Here is a 22,199-nt window from a genome sequence, read left to right as displayed (position 1 = left end):
TCTGCCCCGCCGGGCCCCGCCCCGCGCCGCCCTGACATCACCGCCGCCCAATGGCGGCCGCGCCCGCCCCGCCAAGCCGCGCTCCCATTGGTCCGGCGCGCGTGGCGTCACGTCTGGCCACGCCCCCCGGCGCGCAGCGCGTCCCCCGTGCGTGTAGGCCACGCCCCTTTGGCGCGCGGGGGCGGGGCCTCGGGCCCAGGCGGGGCCGGTGGGGGCGGCCGGTCCGTCTGTCCGTCTGTCCTTCTGTCTGTCTGTCCGTCCTTCTGTCCGTCCTTCTGTCCATCTGTCCTTCTGTCCGTCCTTCTGTCCATCTGTCCTTCTGTCCGTCTGTCTGGCTGTCCTGTCTGTCCATCCTTCTGTCCGTCCATCCGTCCATCCTTCTGTCCATCTGTCCTTCTCTCCGTCTGTCCGTCCGTCCGTCTGTCCGTCTGCCCGTCCCTCTGTCTGTCTGTCCGTCTGTCCTTCTATCCACTCTGCTGTCCATTCTTTATTCCATCCTGCTGTCCATCCGTCTGCCCATCCCTCCATCCATCCATTCATCCATCCATCCATCCATCCATCCATGGATCCATCCATGGATCCATGGATCCATCCATCCATCCATCCATCCATCCATCATCCATACATCATCCATCCATCCATCATCCCTCCATCCATCCATCCATCATCTATCCATCCATCCATCATCTATCCATCATCCATCCATCCATCCATCCATCCATCCATCCATCCATCCATCATCCATCCATCCATCCATCATTCATCCATCCATCCATCCATCCATCCATCCATCCATCCACCCATCCATCATCCATCCATCCATCTATCATCCATCCATCCATCCATCCATCATCCATCCATCCATCCATCCATCCATCCATCATCCATCCATCATCCATCATCCATCATCCATCATCCATCATCCATCATCCATCATCCATCATCCATCCATCCATCCATCCATCATCCATCCATCCATCCATCCATCCATCATCTATCCATCCATCCATCCATCCATCCATCCATCATCCCTCCATCCATCCATCCCTCCATCCCCATACCTTTACCTGCTCTCTCGGGGCTCTCTGGGGCTCCCTCTCTCCCCGCTGTGCCCCCTGGGAGCTCAGGGGTGCCCAGGGGTGCCCAGCAATGCCACCCCCATGCAGGGAGGCAGGGCTGGATGCAGCCCAGCGTGCTCAGTGGTGCCCACTGGATTTCAGGCCTCTGCCAGGCTGGGGCAGCTCTGAACAAAAGCTCAGCAATATTGTCACGTACTCTGCCTCTACTTGTGCCAAACTGTCCCACAACAAATAAATAAAGAGCATAAAAACTCCTGCTACAGAGGCCAGGTCCTTGTTGCTCTGTACAATTCTGTGTTCCTGAATGAACCAGCTCCTCTGATTCATGCTTTCCTTTTATTTCCTTTTTTTTTTTTCTTTTTTTTTTTTTTTCTTGTCATGAGTGGAAATTTTGAGCAGTTGTTTTTCCTTCCTGCCTTTCCTTTCCTCCCAGGAAACAGCCAGCAGCGAGTTATTGCTCAGGGTGGTGATGTGACCCCAGCTCCAGCCCTTGGAGACACGCTCTGGGCCGGGAAGGGTGGCTGGGACACTGCAAGAGTGTGGGGGAAGGGGAGGCAGCCCGGGACCTGCCAGAATCTGAGGTATTGATGATTCTGAGATTGTAAAAGTCTCTGTCTGTCAGCCCCCTGCCAAAGCAGAAGCCATAATTGGTCTGTGCTGGTTTCCAGGTTGTTTATTCTGTTTATCTCTCACATGTTCTGCTGCCCTGCCCAGCTCTGTCCTGCAGGGCAGCGTGTGGGGCTCTGCCCTCAGTGGGATGTGACAAACATTAAATACCAGAAACTCCCTGGGCTGCATTTACAAGAACTTGCCAATATCTGTCACCTACGTTGGACAGTGTGTCCCCAGCCTGAACCAACAGAAAAATGCCAACACCACAGTGAGACATGGAGGGCATGAAGAAGGAGAAAAAGGACAAGGCACACCCAATTTCCTCCAGCTTGTCCCCTTTGGACCCCTCATCTAGAATCCTAAAATTTTACTTTTGCATCCGTGCCACACTTAATTATGACTTATATCAAACACTCAGAGCTTGTAATTCATCCTGTAAGATTGCAAACTCTTTTCCATGGACAGAGATGACAGCCAGTGTCTCTGGGGGCTCTGTCCAGGGGGGTTCCTGACCCCTGCCAGGGTCCCAGGGCAGCCAGAGGGATGCCCTGGATTGCCACAGGGAGCCACATTCCCACATGGATCCAGGGATCCAGACATGCCTGGAGCTGCTGACTTCATTCCTTAAGGAAGTTGAAGGAGTCCTGGGCAGGGATCCATTGTGGATCCATTGTGCCCCACAGCTCTGGGCTCTGCTGCTTCAGTTCTGTCTGCTCCTGTCAAAGCCGGGCACAGCCAGGTGTTCTCCTGGAGGAGAAATGTTCTCCTGGAGTATTTGGTGCTTTTGGAGAAGAAGATGACAGGAACCTGTGGAGCAGAACAGGACAGATGATTAGAGAGAGCAGCCCTGAGAAAGGGAATTTTTATAGGGCAGAGAGTGACAGGACTGGCCTCCCACTGCCAGAGGACAGGGATAGATGGGATATTGGGAAGGAATTCTTCCCTGAGAGGGTGGGCACGCCCTGGCACAGGTGCCCAGAGCAGCTGGGGCTGCCCTGGGTCCCTGGCAGTGCCCAAGGCCAGGCTGGATGGGGCTGGGAGCAGCCTGGGACAGTGGAAGGTGTCCTTGCCATGGCAGGGGTAGGACAGATGAGTGTAAAGTCCCTTCCAACCCAAACCATCCTGGGATTCTGGGATTTCAAGGCATGAGGAGCCTTCGAGGTCATTTCACTCATCCTCAGGACCTCCACCAGCAAAGAAACCTCATGGAAAACTTGAGACATCCAGAGACACAACTCCAGCCACAGCCACTTCCACGCTCCAGCTGTGGCTGGAGTTCCAAACCCTGCCTCCAGCCCAGCCTCCATTCTCCTTTGTCCAAACAAACCTGGCTGCAAGGCTCTGCTTCCACCTTCATCTTTCCTTCCTAACTCGGAAAATCCATCCCTCCCCCGGGATGGAGCTTCCATTCTTCCCTCACCTCCCCAAAAACCACGTGCACCCAAAGGTGACCTCGCTGCTCCCCAGCTGCAGGCTCAGGAAGTGGAAGTGTGGGGACAAAAGCTGCCTGAGACAAGAAAACAGAAATAGATAAAACTCCCCCCAGCGAGGCTGACATCAAAAAAGCAGAGGATGAAAGGGCAGGAAATTTGGTTTCCAATTGCAGGGAGCAGGTAGCAAAGGCAACAAAAAATGTTTGGAAAGGAAGGAGTTGACCACTGAGCCGTGCTGGATCATGGAATGTCTCGTGGAATGTGGTGCCCATGTGATTCTGGCACTGCTGAACTGCCCAGCTCTGGGCCAGCACTCAGGAATGGCCTCAGGGATTTGCAGGAGAATCCAGCAGGGTAAAAGGGTTTGGCCAAAGTCACTCAAAAAATCCTGATGTAGAAATGTCAGTGCCCTGAGAAGTGCCTTTGCTCCCTGTCCTGGCTCCACCACTGCCTGTCACAACCTCAATGGAGCTCCAGCTGCTCCTCAGCGAGGATCCGGAGGGAACGGGGCTCTTAATTCCTTGCAAGCAGGAATCTCAGCAGGAAAACAAACCTGAGCAGGTTACAGAACAGGATTTGCCCTTTCAGATGTCACTGCAGGGCACCAGCAGCTCACGAGGGCAGGCAAAACGTCAGCAGCTGGCCCTGAGCTGGGGGAGAAATGCAGATCCAGGAAGTTCTGTTTTGCCAGCCTGGAAGCAAACAAACCCATCTCCATCCTTTTTTCCAAGGTCCCAGCTGTGTTCCTGTGTCCCCACGTGCTGTGACAAACACAGGGCAGCCCCTGGCAGGTCCCTCCCTGGGGCTGGTGGCCACGTGAGAGCACCTGGGCCTGGCTTTCCTGTGCTCCACAAGGTCAGCGGATCCGGTGGGGCAGCAGGGACAGGGACACCTGACATGGAGCCACTGGGGATGTGCCTCACATGTCAGCTTTGTTCCAGTTATGGGCTGGGAGGGAATTCATTTATAGTCAGAATTAGGCTGAAGAAAACACTGATACCACAAGGCTGGCCAGACCAGAGACTGATGATGAAAAAAACACAATAATCTCTTAATTCCCCCCTATTTCCTGCTCCATAAAGACCCTCTCACTTCCCAAAATCCCAAAGAGGATTTTGGATTAACATGTTTACATACAACAAGGCAGTCCTGCAGTACCAACATTTAAAAATGCAAGTGCAAGGATATAAGCTCCAGAATATCTGAACTCCCACTCCACGGGATCATCTCTGTAGTGCAAAGCCAGGCACAATGTTCAAGCGATCTGAGTATTTACAGGGCTGCAATAAACCACACCATTGTGCTGGGTTAAAAACATAAATTCAAAGAGGGATCCTAGGAAAAACTGCGTGGTTCAAATGTCACTTGTAAGACCCCCTGCCCCGTGACCAACCCCATGGCAAATCCCTGAGTGCCAGAGAACATTTTCCCTTTGTCCCCTGCCCCCTGCTCTAACCACCCTTCCATGTGGTGATTTTCCTTCCTGCTGAGGAGTGACTGCAGCTTCCTCTGGGCCCCCCACCACCACTCTGAGCTCAGCTCTGCAATCAGCAGAGGGATCTGCAGGGAGCAGGGCCCTCCCTTCCCCAGCCTTTATCTCTGCCTCCCGCTGCCCCGGGAAGCTGCGGGAGCTGCAGCCGAGCCAAGCCCCTGCTGCAGGGTCACAGAGCCCCCCCCGAGCTGCTCAGCCACCAAAGCAGCCCCTGCTGCTGTTTTTGGGAACCCAAAACGTCCCTCAGACATTTTTGGAGGTTCCCGGCCCAGGTCAGAAGCATTTGAGACCCTGGCACAGCTGGAAACAGCTGTGATTTTGGGCTTGAACCATGGAATGATTTACCAACCTTGCAGGAAGAACAAGAAGTCACAAAAGTTTAGATATTAGAGTAGAAGTGGTCACAAAGTAGAGGGAAGAATTTTTGAGTGCTGTACAGGGGGGTTTGGTTTTGTACATGGGGGTCAGAGGGTTTAAGATGGATTTGGGATCTGGGCCTGCCCTGTCCTTCCTCTTTCTCCTTCCTCACCTCCATGTTCTTGGTGATGTTGGCACTCACAGGTTGGTTTAGAGTAGAAAAGCACCATTAATATAGGTAATAGGCATTGGGGAAAACTGTAACCATGTAACACGTAATGTACCATATAAAGGATAGAAAATCACCATTTAATATAGGTAATAGGCATTGGGAAAAACTGTAACCATGTCACACGTAATGTACCATATAAAAGATAGAAAATCACCATTTAATATGGGTAATAGGCATTGGGGAAAACTGTAACCATGTCACACGTAATGTCCCATATAAAAGATAGAAAAGCACCATTTAATATAGGTAATAGGCATCGGGGAAAACTGTAACCATGTCACACGTAATGTACCATATAAAAGACAGCAGCAGCCCTGGTGGGGAGAGAAGAAGCAGTCGGGGTCAGAGAGGATGTCAGGGTGTGTGTGTGCCTCTGCCTGAGCTGTGAGCAAACCACAGCAGCTAAAGAAGAAAATCTTTTAGATAACTCACAATAAACTGCCTTGAGACCCAACAGCAGAGACTGCTGAGCCTTTCTTGGGAAGCACGGGCTGGAGGAGAAGTTTTTCCACCACATGGAGCCACCCCAGACCTAGGGTGGGCTTCGGCACCCTGGCAGCACTTCTGCACCACCACAGGCCCCGAGATGGTGGCACAGAGCTGCCAGTGCTGCAGAGACCTCACGGCAGCACATCTCTAAAGGGTTGAGACATGTGGAAAATGCATATTTTTATGATTGGCTTTTTGCAACTATTACAATTAATATTATATGTGTAATGTTAGAAAGTGATACTGTATTAATTCTCTTAAGTAGTGTGTTAAATATAGTTTTAGGTTCCAACATAATGTTAAAATAGAGACTATGTATGTAGGGGAGTTTTCTTTTTAGGAAGGAGATACTCGCTTCGAGGAACACCTAAATCTTCCAAAGGAGAGGAATTTATGGCTTCTTATCAGAAGAAAATAATTTCTTCAGGCCTTGCTCAGACTCGAAGATGCCAGGGGATTAAAGGAAACAGCTGACATACAACGGACAGAGTTTCTTGTTTTAAATAGAATGTATGCATAACCATGAAGCATGTGTGAATAAACAACAAGTGTATTGTTTTAAAGGTGATTCCTTTGTTCACAAGCCATGCTTTCTGTGACTTAGTGTCCAAGAGCATCCAGACATCTGCAATTCTTTGCTTTTTATTGTCTTGTAATTGTCCTAACTCTAAACTTCATTACTCTAATTGTATTATTATTTTTATAACCATTTTATTATTATTAAACTTTTAAAATTTAAAAAAACCCAAGTGATTGGCGTTTTTCACAATTCAAGAGCCTGAATTCAGGAGTGAAGGGACAAAAATTCTGTAAAAGTTCCAGAGCACCAGCAAGGACTGAAGGGATTGGCAAGAATTTGTGCAGGGTTCAAGCAGCAGCAGAAAGAGCAGTGAAAACCAGAGAATTCAGGGTCACAGGCTGAGCTGCAGGTGAGGAATGCTCCTCTCTCACAGCAAAGGGCACCCAGGCTGTGGCTGAGCAGCCTCCAGGTTCTCTCAGTGGATGTCTCCCTCCACTGAGACTGAGAAATTTTCACAGCACCTGCTGGAGAAAATGGATTTCAGCAGCTCCATGGAATATCCAATGAAACAGCAAAAGAGGAGCCAAGAATCCAAGTGTCAAATGCAAAGCTGGAGGAAACAACTCTGTAAACACCTCGTTCCTCCAGCTCTGAGCCTGAGCTCCCCACGGCCACTTGGGGCTGAAAATAAACCAAGTTCTGTTAAAGAGTGCCCAGCAACAGAGCTTTCTTTAGAAAATGCAGGTGTGGGATGTGACCTTTTCTTTTCCCCAGGGTGCAGCAGGCCCAGCTCAGCTGGAACACAGCAGCCTGACACAGCACACAGCTCACCTGGAGTCACTGCTGGCACAGGAACATCAACGCTGTAGACTTGGGGAAAAAAGAACTTGCTATGGATGTAAGACAATTGGAATCGGGCTGACACACTGCTCCAACCATATCTGTCAATATGACTGAGTTACCTGAATTCAGAGCAGAAAATCAGGCTCTTCCTTCCTCTTCTGAGTCAGAGGTAATTGCTCTCCCTGCTCGAGGCACAGTGACTCACTGCAACACAAAAAGAATAGCTCCTGGAATCATTAATCTGTGTTTTCACATGTGCTTGGCACTCTCCAGTAACTGCTCACACCATGCAAGCTCGGAAGTGATCTCAACAGAAAAGGCATCATTCATATTGTTGTTATTATTTATGGGAATTTCACACCCCACTTAGGAAAAGATGTTTTCAGAAACATCTGCAAGGTGAAATGGGGTGCAAGGGATCTGTTCAGTCAGGAGGTGTGTGCAGACACCAAACACTGAGTGCCTCCCTGGAGCTGTGTCACACAGCCACGACCTGCCAGCAAATGTGATAAAATAAAGAGGCTTAAAGCACAAAGGCAAAGCTGCCTCATGGAAAATCAGGGATAATCATCAGAAGGGACTGGGAAAATGGGTAAGGATGGGAACGTGGTGTTTGCCCGGTGGATCCTGCAGGACAGGCTCTGTTTAAAGCACTCTGGTGGCCCCTGAGGTTGCAGCAAAGCTCTGCTGAGCACGTCCCCAGTGCAGAGGCACTGCAAGGTCCCAGGCCTGGCTGATGAGCTGCACTTAATGAGCTCTGCAAGGAGCTGCCCCAGCAAATCTCACAGCACACGTTCACACAGGAGCTGCCAAACCCAGCCCTGCCTTCCCAGCACCCCCTGCCCTTCACGCTTCCTTCAGCAGCAAAATGCATCTTCGTCCTTTAAAGAAACAATCCTCACCAGAACAGAGGTGAGGGGATTTTGGCTGGGGGAAGATTACGGAATATAAAGGATATTTTATGTTTTTAGGATACATTTTCTGGTACAACAGGCAAGAAATCCATCCTTTCACACCACAACAGTGTGACCCATGTCAGGACTTTCACAACCTGTGCTCTCTCATGAGATTTTTTTTTCCATTTTCTCCCCATTTTCCCATTTTTCCAGTCCCTCTGACTGCCAGCACAACCATCATACAGCCACAGCCAAAGCAAAGGCTTTAAACTCAGTCTGACAGAGATTTGCCAGAGAAAAAACAACGACAAATCCTTCTCTGCACCTCCCACTGCCAGGGCTGGGTCCCATTCAGTGCTGTGCCCTGACACATCACTTTTGCTGTGCCTGCACACAGGAGCTCACAGGAGCAGTGACACCTCCACAAAAGAGCCACAGACACGTGGCTGAACAAATCACAGAGTGCAGCAAACCAGAAAAGATGCAAACTATTTACTGCCCAACAATGCCTGGCCAGGGTGAGTTGATTTTGTGTAGAAAAGGGAGCAAAGATTAAAGCTGGCTGGAAAATAGGTGGGTTTGTTTTGATGGAAACTTTATGGACTGCTCAGGTGTGGAAATTACTTCACTGCAATTACACAGCTACATAAAAAGACTAAATAATCACCAGAAAAGAATTCACATTCCTCATTTTATTAGATGAAACTGTCAGTTTTGTTTCAATTACTCAGTGATACAGTTGGAGCCCTCTGGGCACAGTGATAAGATCAGACTACAAATAAATAAGAGAACGGTGAACGGAAAGAATTGGAATCACAGTTCCATCAGTGTTTTTCAGGATACATTTCAGGGTATTTCCTCTACATTCCAGCACATTTCACAGTATGAATTTAGAGCAGAACATCCACCCATCCCAGTGCATAATTCAAGCTCTGAAAAACAGACACATCTGTGCAGCAGGAGGTGCTGCGCTGGTCCCTGCAGCAGAGACAGCTACTGTCACACAGCAGCTTTCAGGCTTTTTTTTTGGCTAACTATTTATTGATAGAATTAATTTAATTAACTGAGTAAATAAATTATTTTTCTAATTAATACTGGTAACCCCAACTGTCAAGGCCAAAAGAATGCTGAACCCTTGAGTGCTGTTATAGGTAGGCAAGAAGTGCAAGATGAAGCAGAGTTAACATCCATGGCCTGCCTTCCCCAGGATTCCCAAAAAACTGAGCAGGAAAGTGGAAATTGCTTGTACTGGCAGTGAGGGAACAAACCTCCAAGCCCTCTGAACTGGGAGAACTGAAGGGCTTCACATCTTTCACAACCAAGTTCTCAGAAAAACAAAGGAGAAGCATAAAGTGATTCAGTGGGAAAAGACACGAGCAGACAACAGGGATTTAATTCCTTATTTAAAGCTGCAATCCCTTCTTCTGACACCCAGTCACACCCTGAGCCACACCATGTGTCAGGGAGGGAAAATAAAATCACTAAAATGATGGGAAGGAAAGTTTTCAGCACCTCTTCAGTTACAACAACATGGAAGCTCTGGAGTACCTGAAAATAGAGTCAGAAATCAGTGCAGCCATGGGGGTGAGCACTGACCCTGGCTCAGAGTACCATGGATGCTGGTGACAGCATCCCCTGGGAGAATCCCCTGGGAAGCAGCAGTGCCCAGCAGCAGTGCAAGAAGCTCTCAGTGTGGCTGTACCAGTGACAGGAACCCTTTCACCAAGCCACAAACCCTCCCCGTGAGCTCCTGGCAGAGTCCTCACCTGAGAAAGAGCCATTCACCATAAAAAAGGAGTTTGTCAGAAGCGCACAGGCTGAGTCACCTTCCAGTGGTGAGTGACTGCTGATTATAGCTTAGATTTTTAGTGATTACCCATTTCAGAGGCTTAAAGTGCTGAAAAAAAATTAATGTCAGATTAATGGCTGCACATCAGACCACAGAGAGCAGGAATCAGGGTTATTTGTTGGGTTTGGCCAGGTTCCTATCACACAACCAGCACTTTTCCCATCTGTATGGAAACCACAATATTAAAAACCCCCAAATTTCAGCTGTAGCTCAATACACAAGTGCATCTTCAGCCCCCTGTCCCAGAATCCACCTGCAGCTGCTCTTCCCAGAAGTCTCTCAGAGCTCGTGGGAGTTGGCGTGGGGCTCTGGAAGTGTCTCAATGTCACAGTTCTTGATCAGCTGAAAGAGGAATTCCACCTGTTTCTCATAATTCTCAATGGAGATTCTCTCATTCAACCCATGGATCCTGAAAGAAAAAGGACATTTTTCAGTCCAGGGGGACTTTCTGACCCAATTGCACAAACCCAGCACCCTGTTTGGCTGCTGACTTCATAAAGTAGTGCACAACAGAAAAGCACAGCAATACAGACCAAAAACTGCACTGTAACCAACCCAAATGTACTGATTCAAAGGCTCAGAGCCCAACAGCTAAGGCTGGAAAACATCTAAAAATCTAATCTTGAAACAATCCCAATGGCCCATTTCTTGGCCATTCCTGTAGAGGCAAAACACTCAACTCCTGCATCGTCTGCACCTCAATAAAATGAGAAATCTAAATAAGCAAACAATCCCTTGCATGATGATGTTGCTATCACATAATTTCAGGAAATTTCAAAGCAATTCATGGTGGCAAGTGTCCAAATAGGTGGATAAATCTGCAGGACAAGGCCAACTACCACAACAACACCTCTCACACTGCTGCAGCACACAAAAGATCCACTCAGCACCACAGAATCAAACACCTGAATGGGTCCTGCCTGCATTTGAAGGAAGGAAGAGCCAGGGCTGACAGTGTCCCAGGGTAATATATACAAGGGTAATATATACAAGGGTAATTTCCATTCCCAGCACCCAAATCTGCAGGAAATGGGTGGCCTGACAGCGTGGGAGGCCAAGGTACACAAGGCTGGGTTTCCTTCTGCTCATGGATCTCCTCTTTCCCTGGGCCCACCCCAAGAGCTGCCCAGCAGAGCTCAGTACCTGGGGAGATCATCCTGTTTCAGGAGCAGAGGGTTGAACCTGTAAATGGCCTTGGTGACGTTGGTGAAGTGCCTGCTGTCCGTGTTCCCAATGCATGTGCCTGGAAAACAAACCTCAGGCTTGTTCTGCAGGAGAGGAACAACTGAACTCCAAAAAGTGACCCACCTTTCCCCAGGAGAGAGGAAAAGCAAGTGATAACAGTCCTGCACTGCCTGCACCAAAAGCATCACTGGAAACATTGATTGGCACATGCTGGAGAACACTCTCTCCTTCAGGAGCAGGAGCTAAACACACAACTTAACCTAAGAACAGCCTCAGACTCCCCAAAAATTAAAACTTCAAGATTCAATCCAACAACTGCAGAGCTAGGAAGGAGTTGCAAGAAAGGGAAGGGGCTGGGATCATAAGGAACAATACAGAAAAACAGGAATGGCTCTGCCAGCTATGAAAACAATAAAAGAAGAACTAAAGCAAGAAGACCTCCTCCTCTCCCTCACAATTCCTTTCTTCCCTGAAGAGATCCCTTTGTATGTGCACAGAGCCCAATTCAAGGCTCATTGTTTCTGTCAGCTTCCTGTTTGCTTTTTTACTTCCACTACTAAAAAACAACATTAAAATTTTTAAAGCATAAAGAGGGAACGGAATAAAAAGAGGAAAAACCAGCTGTTTCCAGCAGTTAACAGCTGGGGTGGAGGAGCACACAGCAAATGGAAACAAGGAGTCCTGGGGGAGGGAAAAGCAGAGGAGGAAACAATAATGATCATGTGCCTGCTGTCACCTGGGACTACACTGTCAACATCTGGGAAAGTGTCCAGGATGGTTCTTTGAAAAATATGGACTGCAAATGTCTGCTCATCCCACGGACTGATGGGCAGGGGGTCAAAGGCCTCCACCACATCAATCTTCACTCTCTCATCAGCAATGGTGTTCCTGACTGCCTCCAGCACCTGTGGGTGAAACACAGAGACAACAGCAGCACAAGAAGTGAGAAAGCAGCCCTTAGAGACATCAGCAGATGTTCAGCTGTCCAGAAAACATCTGTCTGGGAACTGTCAGTTGTGGCTGCAAATACAGGCTGAAAGTCTGTGTCAGTGCCTCTTCTGCGTGCATGGCTGATACTTCAGCTGAAGTTTTTAATCAGATGCACATCACTGTCCCAAGGGACTCCTGAACTGCTTCAGCCCTGGAACAGCTCAACCTGATGCTCTTGGAAATTATGGCATTCAAATAATCCAGAAAAAAGCTTCCAGAGAAAGAAACTTCCAGCAAAGGCTTGGGGAGGGAAGAGGTTTTGTACTGACAACATTTCACAGCCGGGCAGGCCTGTCAGACCTCCTGAGGTGTCTGATTCCCAAACTCTCCCAGGTCACAAAGCCATTCCATAGCCCAGGTGATCCACGTGCTCTGTGGCACAAAAGCTGAGGAAATCTGAGCAGGGCTACCTCAGCAGCTGTCTCAGCTGAGTGGATCCTGAAATTCACTGTGGCTCTTGCAGAGGAAGGGATGACATTCACCTGGAAAAAAGGAAGGGCCAAAGTTTAAAAGGAAGTGAAAAACCAGAATAAAATGCCAACTGAAAACTCAGAACTGCTCCAACAACTGCAGGCCTCAGGTGCTGCACTGTTTCCACCAAGTGTGATGTCTCTTTCTGTGTTAAAACACTGCAAATCCTATCTAAAGTGCAGATAAATACACAAAGAAATATTCATCAAATTAGGAGAAATGAAATTAGTTGTTACTTCTGTAGTTTTTATATTGAGCTAAGCCCTCTACCTTCAGAAAACTTATACTGAGAAGTTCAGTATCATATAGAAATTCAGTATAGAAATTCAGTACAGAATTTCAGTATAGAATTTCAGTATATACTGAGATTTTTTTTTAAGTGATATCTTTACCACATTGTCACATTACATGCTTCATATTTGGGTAAATGTAAGTCACTTAACAACAGATTTTTATTGAACACGTAACTCTTCTTATCTACAGACTGATTATTTACAACTTTGTTAAACAAAAACATGTGTAATCTTCAGGAGAAAGCCCAAGGAACCAGGGTGTCACTTTCCTCCTGGCCACTCCGTGTCACTGTTCAGCCACTGCATCTTTTCCTGTCCAGTGATGCTTTTCAGTCACAGATTTTTTCAGGGCCACACCAAACACAGCCTGTTTGTTTTCCAGGGCTCCAGTATTTTTGGACAGTTCCCCTCCTTATCAGGGCAGGATCTTGCTGTTATCTCTCAGTCCAAGGTGCACATTTAACACACTTCAGGCAAACCCCAGACCTGTGCTGCAAATGTCTGGGTCAGGGAAGTGTTTGTGACTGGGACAATTTCAAATATTGCCTTTGATACTTTATAGGATTATGCAGAAACCACATTTTCTTGTCTATGCTGAAATATTAACAGTGGTGGACAAAAATCAGATACTTCTGAAAGGAAATTATTTCCAACTGTAGCCAAATCCAAGCCACATCTGAGGTAAGAATGAGACTGAGGCACCACACAGAGCCCACACTGATCTTAGAACTGGATATAAAAATAGGTTGAAATTAAATATCCTAATTGTCTCATCATAATTAAATGGAGAAAAACCCAAATGAAAGCACCTTGATTCCTGCATTGAACAGGGTGACTGCAGTGGTGGTTCGGATCAAGGCATTGGTGGAAGGTTTCCAGGCAAGCACTCTACAAAAATAGAAACAAATAAACACAATTTTAGCAAGTTGAATATTGCTAAAAAACAAGTACCATAATTCCACAGGCAATAAGCTGAATGATGGCTTATTCAATTAAGAAAGTGGTTATTAACAGGAAACCACTGAATTATCTAAACTACAAAATAACTGATTTCCTGGGAAGATTAGAAATGCCTTCACCCTTTAAGGGTGAGAGGCTGAGGATGTTTATCAAGGATCTCTTTTCTTACCTGCTGACAATAGGTGAGAACAGCCACAAATTGCTCATGATGATGTTGAGAGGAAACTTGAACTAAAGGGAAGAAACAAAACCACAAATCAGAAAGTTTTAATTTGTCAAGAGCACAGTGGAGTCACCTGAATATGGACAAAACAATTCCAGCAGGAACAATAATCTGGGAGAAAAATCAGCTTTTTTAATGCTTTCTACACAGCTGTGCTCTAAATTTTTCATTTGGTTACTCTTGTAGAAATTTGGGGATGAAATCTTGCCTCTGTCCTCACCTCTGCTGCGAGGTGCTCCATAGTCATGAGCTCTGGGCCGTAGCCAAACAGATTGCGCAAGGGATTCTGCTCCAGCCTACAAAACAAATTGTTAATGTTTTCAACACTGAAAAGGTTAAAAAGCAACTCTCTGGCTGTTATTGCTCCAGAAGGATGTCAGGAATCTGATTTGTGAAATGTATCCCTGTTACTGGAGATGCAGTCACATTCTGCTCTCCTGGTAAGTGAATGTGCAAGCACAGCTCCACAAATTTCTGGGCGTTCCAGTCACATGCAAAGATTTCCTTTGAGAAACAGCTGAAAAAATCCCAAATACTGGCTCCTATAAATGCATGGAAATCTAGAAAAATAGCACACAAATCCCACCATTTCTGGACATACTCAGTTTTTCTATAATTTGTATTTCTTAGCCAATTTGGTATCTACACAGAGATGTAAAGAGATTCCTGCAGTCACATTATGACTCTATTCCATGTTCATTGGCTTGGAGAATTCCCAGCTGAGGTAGCAGGGATGGGCAGGAACAAATTCCAGAGAAATCCTGCCACCCCAACAAAGGAATCTCTGTTGCTACAGAGTAAATTAGGGCAGACAGCACTTGTCTTGCTTTTAAAGAATTGGCTGACACTTGGAACAGCTGAAGTGCAAAGACTCTGCAGACATCTGGCAATTGTTCCCTGACTGGGACTTTCATTTCTGCCCTTCAAAGTGAGCTACAAAGAACAACAGCAGTTTGAAAAAGACTCTAAACAGAAACATTTAAAAAGTCACATATCAGTGATTCAGGAGGTTTTCTGACATCAGGTGACAGGGAAATTCTCACCTGGACATGGCTGCTGCCAGAATGCCAATACTTGTCTCCTTAGGAGGAAAGGATGAATGCCCTGGCTCTTTTTCCACAGTGAAGTTCAGTGTCATTGAACCTTTTTCTGTGACAGCAATCCTGCACAATGATAAATTAATTAATTAACAAATAAATGACTAATGTAATTCCAAACACATACACACACACACACAGACTGTAGATAAAAATAACTACTCTGCATAGTTTTAGTATGATAAAAAGCACTCAAGCAGCAACAACAAATCATTAACACAGTGTTTTGATCTCAGCAGGGCTCACGGCTGGGCTGCCTCTGCAGTGAGCAGAGCTCCAGAGCACAGAATTAAAATGCTCAGTGGAACGTTGTGCCTCTGTCAGCATGCCTGTGAGGGACAGCAGGCAGAGGCTGAAGGTCCCTGCCTTGCACCTTGTGCCACTGCTGCAGCTCCAGCAGCCCCAACGCTGCCACACATCCTGAAAACATTCTGTAGGGACATCAACAAAGTAACTTATCACTAATTAATGACTGAAAATGAATCACATTCTGGTGGTCACTCTTACATAGCCACTGGCTTCTTCACCCCTGCAATGATGCCATCCAGCACTGCGCTGCCCTCATCCAACAGGAAGGAGAGTTTCACTCCTCTGGCTTCCAGCAGAGCTGCAATTTTCCTTGCTCCCTTCAGCCCAGACACCTGTGCAATCCAGGCAGAGGAACTGATCAGATCCAGCCAGAACACTGGGAGGAAAACTGGAAAGCACCTTGCTGTTGGCTACAGCACCAAGAGTGCATGAAATCCCCTGGGGAACAGCTGCAGAGCAATCATAAAAGATTCTTCCAGGAAAATTAACTGGAGATTGTTAATGGCCTGATAGCAGATTAATTTATAGCCATGATGAGAAGTGCTCTCACTGATGAGTCGCTGTCTGCTGCTTTCATTTTGATATCTCAGAGCTATAAACTCCACAGATTAGCAATTGCAGACCTATTTATTTCAACAATTTAAAATTCCTTGTCTTTATATTTTGACAGTGCATAACTAAACCCACCTCCCCTGTTTCTCTGGACCACTGGACATACTGGTCAGTTCTTTCTGAACATTTGGCACAACCATGTGATCTCAACCCAGCTTTTCTTGTCTCCAAAATGGAATTCCTGCTGCACCTTCCTTGCAGGAAAGAATTTGAAGTGACACCCTCCAATGTTCTTTTCCCTTTGCTCATCACACCAAACCCTCAGTGAATGTCACTCCAAGCCAAATAATCAGTCCAGAAGTGTGACCTGGGGCCTGACACAGTATCTCCCCACCACTACACCAAGAAAAACAGGAAAGACTTTCCAGCTAAACAATGTTTCAAAATTAAGCCTTGTTACCTAGAGGAACAATGCAAACAGGCTGTTGTTGTTTCAAGGAAAGGAAAGAAAATACCTCCTCGTCGTGGCCAATGCCAACATAGAAGGAGCGGCGGGGTCTGTAATTCCTCCTCAGCAGGAACTCCAGAGCTTGCAGAATGCCCTGCAAGAAAAGCAGAATAAATGCAACAGAATGCAGTGTGATGGAACAGAACTGTGATGCTTTCACAGCCACAGCTAAGCTTTGATTCCTACAGCTCCCACTGAGGATATTCCCATTCCTTAGAAAAGACACTGCAGTGGTGTTGCTATAGGATATGGGAAAGTACAATGTGAGTTATTGTTATTTGTAAGGTGAAAAAAGAGAGTGTTTATTTTTTGATTTTAGTATTTCTATTTTTTTAAAGGTGACAATGGATTGGAGAGTCAATGTGTCACCTCTCTAAAGATATTGGATAAACTATTAGTATATTAAGTTTCTCTACCCTTATGAAGGAATGTAAAATAATAGGTTGTTTATAGAAAGTTGTGTGAGAAAATTATCTAACAAAATGTAAACTTAAAAAGTTTTAAAAAATCTTAAAAATCAGGGCACCACGGTGGTTTAGATCAATAATGCTCTGGATTTCATGTCCAGCTGGTTCAGGGACAAACTGCACAAGGAGCCCCCCAGAGCCAGAATTATGCAAGAATTCACTGTTCCCTTACAGTGCCTGTCACACACCAAGACTGGCTCTGTCTGGAGCCACCAAATCCAGGCTGCGTGTTTTGTACAAGTGCCAAGGTGACAGAAACAGAACAGGAAACTTAATCTGAAGGATGAGAAATCAAATCTACCATTTGCTGTGGCAATATATATATACATATATATATATATATTAAAAACAATACATTTACTCTATTATTCCATCTCTTTTCCAATTTAAATTAATTAATTTTTCACGTATCACCTCTATATTGTCAGCACCCATTTTTTGCCATGTTCACTTCAAATTGCTGTTTTTTTTTGGTTTTGGTAATTTGTGAAGTTACTTGTGCAGTTCACAGCAGAATGAAGCACCAACCTAAACTTTAAAGTTTCAAGGCTTTGAAATTGATGATTAAAGATCCTGAAACTTTCTTGGAGTGTGTTCTGTGTGAATCTGTTCAAATCTAAATACAGGGCTGCCACGGAAGTCATCATCAAAGTCACAAAGGGACATTTTTCCTATTAATTTTTCAATCAACCTTTTCCCCATGAGAAATCTCTCCCAATCTTTTCTGAATCCATTCCTCCCAAATGTGTTTAGTACAACACCTCTTTGTTCTGCCACAGGCTGCACAAAAGATGCAGGGTTGTTTGTCTATCCTATTAAATAAACAGATTTAATTTGAAACTCAAGCCTTTGCAAAGGGCCAGTTTTGGCTTGCAGTGCCCCTGTGACACCTGGAAAAAGGAAAAGGTCCATCCCTGATTTGACAGAGAATTTGACAGAGAATTATGGAATGGTTTGGGATGGAAATGATCTTACAGCTCATCCAGTGCCACAGGCAGGGAAACTTCCACTATCCCAGGCTGCTCCAACCTGGCCTTGGACACTCCCAGGGATGGGGCAGCCACAAATTCTCTGGGCACCTGTGGCATAAAACTTTAATATGGCATTTAACCAAATTTATCTGCATCTGTGAATATGATCCTCCTGATTCCTCATGAGTTTTAACCCTCTTTTCTTCAGTAACAGTGGTCACTCTAATCCATCTTTAGGAAAACTGCAGGACTTGGAATTGATCTGGAAATTGGAAAATTGATCAGGACTTGGAAAATGGATCAATTTCTTGGAATTGATCCAAACTAGGAATTTATCCCTACCAGAAAAAGGGGTAAGAGAGAGACAACAGAGCGAGTTCCAAGAGCACGGGCTGCTCCCTGTGCCTTTCCCAGGCTGTATCTCTGTGGAAGGACATTACCCAGCACACGTACAACGGCAGAGTTTTTGTTATCCAGCGTTCCTCGTCCGTAGATGAAACCTCCGTGCTCTGCAGCTGAGAAAGGAGGGAAATCCCAGCCCTCAGGGGGAGCAGGCACCACATCCATGTGTGCCAGCAGCATATAGGGCAGCAGGCCAGGGGCAGAGCCCTGAACTGTAAACAGGTGGCTGTATTTCCCAACAATTTCATGTTGGATGAACTTTGAAGAAAATACAGCCGGGAAGACTGTTAAGGGAAAAAAAAAAATTAAAGACACGTGTAAAAGAAAAAGTTAACAATAATGGCCAATTTTAGCATTATTCCATAGTTGTCAGCTAGGTAGCTAGACTGTCAGTAAGACTGGCCACAGTAGAAAATAGAAGTTCTCACACTTCTGCCAATCCATCTCACTTGGGATTTGAAGTTCTCCTAAACAAAAGCAGAATTCTTGTTCAACAGTGCTGCAGCTCTTTTGCATGGAGACAAAAAATTAGGTTGAAGCAGCAGCAGTTATCCTCTTTTATTTTTTATGTGGCATTTAGCTATCTCAAGGACCAAAAACCATCATTACAAAAAGTCTTTTGAACCTTATGGGGGCCAATGATGCCCCCAAACCACTGCTGCAGAGGGGATATACAAGTGACATTTCTGACAGGCCTTTCTTCAGGAAAAATATAAAAATCACTTCCTTTATATTCAGGAATGATACATGCTCTTCAATTTGTTTATGAGAATGAAAATAGAGCAGCAGAGATTGCCAAGACTGACAGTTCAGTACCTTTCTGAATGTAACTCCCAAATTCTGCCATGGCAGTTGTATTCAAATCCTCTGGAGACCTGGACACAGTTGGGATTTTAATGGCCCCTTCAAAGAAACACAGGACAGAAATCACTCAGCACCAAAACCAAACAAAGCTCAAACTGCCCTTCAAAAGTGGAAGTACATTTATGCTCCTGAGCGTTTTTCCAGGCTTTAAACATTATTTCACAGCACAGCACGAGCTGCCACCATCAAAAGGAGACTGATGTGCTTCAGCTGGGCCGTGCACATGCAGCCACAGCGTTTCCTAACAGCTCAGCCAAGGTATCTCTCCAGACAATTTGACTCCACTTTTCATGCTGAAGTGTTGAATGACATCCTTAGAAATGCTACTGTCCAGGAGCAGCTGCAACTGGCTTGGGTGATCTGATTCCCCAGAGCCATAGGCTCCTCTGGCAGCTGAACAGGCAGCTGGGTTGGCAGTCCAAGGCTCTTTCTCAAGAGTTAAGCAGGTTGTGATGGTTATTACACCTCCATAGTGCTTTGTAAATTAACCTATATAAACAGACAGGGCTTTTGTTGGCCCTTTTGGTCTGCCCTGTCATTTAAACAGGCTCTCCAACATCCAGTCCCTGTCCTGCAGCACATGGGAGTAACTCAGCCCAGCTGCCTTTCCAAACAGCAGCTGCCAGGAGAGGTTACAGATTCTTTTGAGGTCTTGTGATTCATGAATTAATACAAACATCTATTGTGAGCCTTCGTTTTCCCATTAAAAAAGGAATGCAAACATGATTTGCTAGGCAATAAATCCTACAAACCAGCAAGGTATGAGGTTTACACACAGAGTTTTATCACTTGGTGCCAGATTGTGGTTTCCTGCACAGTGCCAGCCCTACTGAGAGCTAAACCCCTCAAATCTTCTACGTCAGACAGCACAAACAGCCCAGGACTGGTCACAGCAGTGGTGAGCAAGAACAAGAAAGGGAGAAAATCCCGACAGTGACTTATCCAGTGGATAAAGGCATGTCTGGAAACGCCTTCATGGGTGTCTGGCAAAATTCTTTGTGTACAAGCAGGAAACAGTAGAGAAAATCAACACAGGGCGAGAGCTGGCTCAGGAGAAGCACAGGATCCCTGAGGCTGGAAAATCCCTGTGGGATCATCGAGTCCCAGCTGTGCCCAATCCCCACCCTGAGCACTCAGTGCCACCTCCAGGGATGGGCACTCCAAACCCCCCTGGCAGCCCCTTCCAACCCTTCCCATGAGGAAATTCCTGCTGCTGTCCAACCTGAGCCTCCCCAGCACAGCCTGAGGCCGTTCCCTCTCCTCCTGTCCCTGTTCCCTGGGATGAGATCCCAAATCCCCCCGGCTGTCCCCTCCTGTCAGGAGTTGTGCAGAGCCAGAAATTCCCCCTGAGCCTCCTTTGCTCCAGGCTGAGCCCCTGCCCAGCTCCCTCAGGACTCTCCAAACCCTTCCCAGCTCCCTCAGAACTCTCCAAACCCTTCCCAGCTCCCTCAGGACTCTCCAGACCCTTCCCAACTCCTCAGGATTCTCCCAACCCTTCCCAGCTCCCTCAGTATGCTCCATTCCCTTCCCTGGACTCGCTCCAGCCCTTCCTGAACCGCAGCGCCCAGAGCTGGACCTGGCGCTCAAGGCGTGGCCTCAGCAGCGCCCAGCACAGATTTCCAATCCCTTCCTCAGTCCTGCTGGCATCCAACCCCCGCTTCCTTGCAGGGAAAGCACCCGGGGAGCGGCCGCCTGCACACCCGCCCCGTGCCCGGATCCCCCCTCAGGAGGAGCCAGGCCCGGGGCGAGGGGGGCTCACAGCGCCGGGCCCCCTCACCTCGCAGCGCCTCCTTCAGCTCCCGCCGCTCGCCGGCGCTGAGGGCGGCGCTGCCGGCGTTCCGCGCCCAGAGCCGCGGGACCGCGGCCGGGGCTCGCAGGACGAAGGCGCGGAGCAGGACGGCGGCCGCCAGCGCCAGCACCGCCGAGCCCAGCGCCAGCAGCGCCGCCAGCACCGCCCGCCGCCCGCCCGCCATCACCGGCCCAGCGCGCCCGCAGCTGACGGGCGTGGCCCGGAGCCAATCGCCGCACGCGTCGTCAGCACGATGACCAATGGGATTGGAGCAGGGGCGGGTTTAAGCCGCTCCTCGCGCGGGTGCTGCTGGGAGCTGTAGTTTGTGGCGGATGTGGCGGCGGCCGGGGGAAGCGCCGAGTTAGGGAATGGTCGCGGAGTTAGGGAATGGTTTGCCTTGGAAAGGATCTTAAATCCCATCCCATTCCTCCTCTGCCGTGTCAGGGACACCTTCCGCTGTCCCAGGCTGCGCCAAGCCCGTCCCAACCTGGCCTTGGACAATTCCAGGGGTGGGGCAGCTGCAGCTTCTCTGGGCGCCCTGCGCCAGGGCCTGCCCACCCTCACAGGGAAGAATTTCTTCCCAATATTTTGGGTGCTGCTCCCAAAAGGACGGGGATAAAAGGAGTTCCTGCGGAGAATAACCACCCCAGGCTCATTGGGGGCACAAGTGATTCCAGGACTGGCCAAGGGACAGCCCAGGGAGTCTCTGTGTTGTGCAGCCCCACTCCTGACAGATTTTAAATCCACCTGCTTTTCAAAATGTGTCACTTCTTTCCTTGATTCTACCAGCTAGCATGACACAACACTTCTTATTCCCTTCTTTGCAGCTGTTCTGAGTGGAATGTGAAGATTTATCCCAGTTTCCCGTGGCATGACCTGTCCCAGAATGCCAAAGAGCAGATGGGAACAGCCATGGTAATCCTGCCCCTGAGTCAGCAGAAGAAGACAATGATTGTTCGCATATTCTTTATTATCAAAAAAAAAAAAAAAAAAAAAAAAGAAGAAGAAGAACGAAACCAACATTAAATTAAATAAATTACAAACATTTCTGAGCTGGTTATACATCATGCATTTACCAAGTAAGGCTTCAGAGCCAAAACGCATCAACCTCACTGTTACTTAAGAGTAATAAAGGGAATATTTTACTTGAAGTGAAAATATTTCACCAGCGTGACTTTGAGCTCCCCTAATTCTATCCCCAGGCACTTGAGAATTATGACTTTGGCCACATTGTGCTTCCAGCAGCGGAATTTACCTGCTGGTGTTACATTTATTGCCAGAACTGACCCAGAATTTGGCTACAGAAATGGGATTTC

The 22,199-nt window shown here is 47.3% G+C and overlaps 1 protein-coding gene across 1 annotated transcript; it reads right to left on the bottom strand.

The window, feature by feature from the left end:
- Nucleotides 1-8,630: 8,630 nt before the first annotated feature.
- PM20D1 (peptidase M20 domain containing 1) lies at nucleotides 8,631-21,073 on the bottom strand. Its single transcript, XM_021535318.2, has 13 exons — nucleotides 20,872-21,073; nucleotides 19,047-19,133; nucleotides 18,282-18,514; nucleotides 16,398-16,484; nucleotides 15,529-15,662; nucleotides 14,968-15,087; nucleotides 14,145-14,220; nucleotides 13,871-13,932; nucleotides 13,551-13,629; nucleotides 12,388-12,459; nucleotides 11,724-11,892; nucleotides 10,946-11,045; nucleotides 8,631-10,211 (listed from the first exon to the last, which is right to left on the bottom strand). The coding sequence occupies exons 1-13, from the start codon at nucleotides 21,065-21,067 to the stop codon at nucleotides 10,082-10,084; spliced, it is 1,545 nt and encodes a 514-aa protein (XP_021390993.1). The 5' UTR covers nucleotides 21,068-21,073; the 3' UTR covers nucleotides 8,631-10,081.
- Between the last annotated feature and the right edge of the window lie 1,126 nt (nucleotides 21,074-22,199).

Source organism: Lonchura striata, chromosome 30 (assembly GCF_046129695.1).
Source record: "Lonchura striata isolate bLonStr1 chromosome 30, bLonStr1.mat, whole genome shotgun sequence".
Classification (NCBI taxonomy): Eukaryota; Metazoa; Chordata; class Aves; order Passeriformes; family Estrildidae; genus Lonchura; species Lonchura striata.
This window is presented reverse-complemented; position numbering and strand designations above follow the sequence as displayed.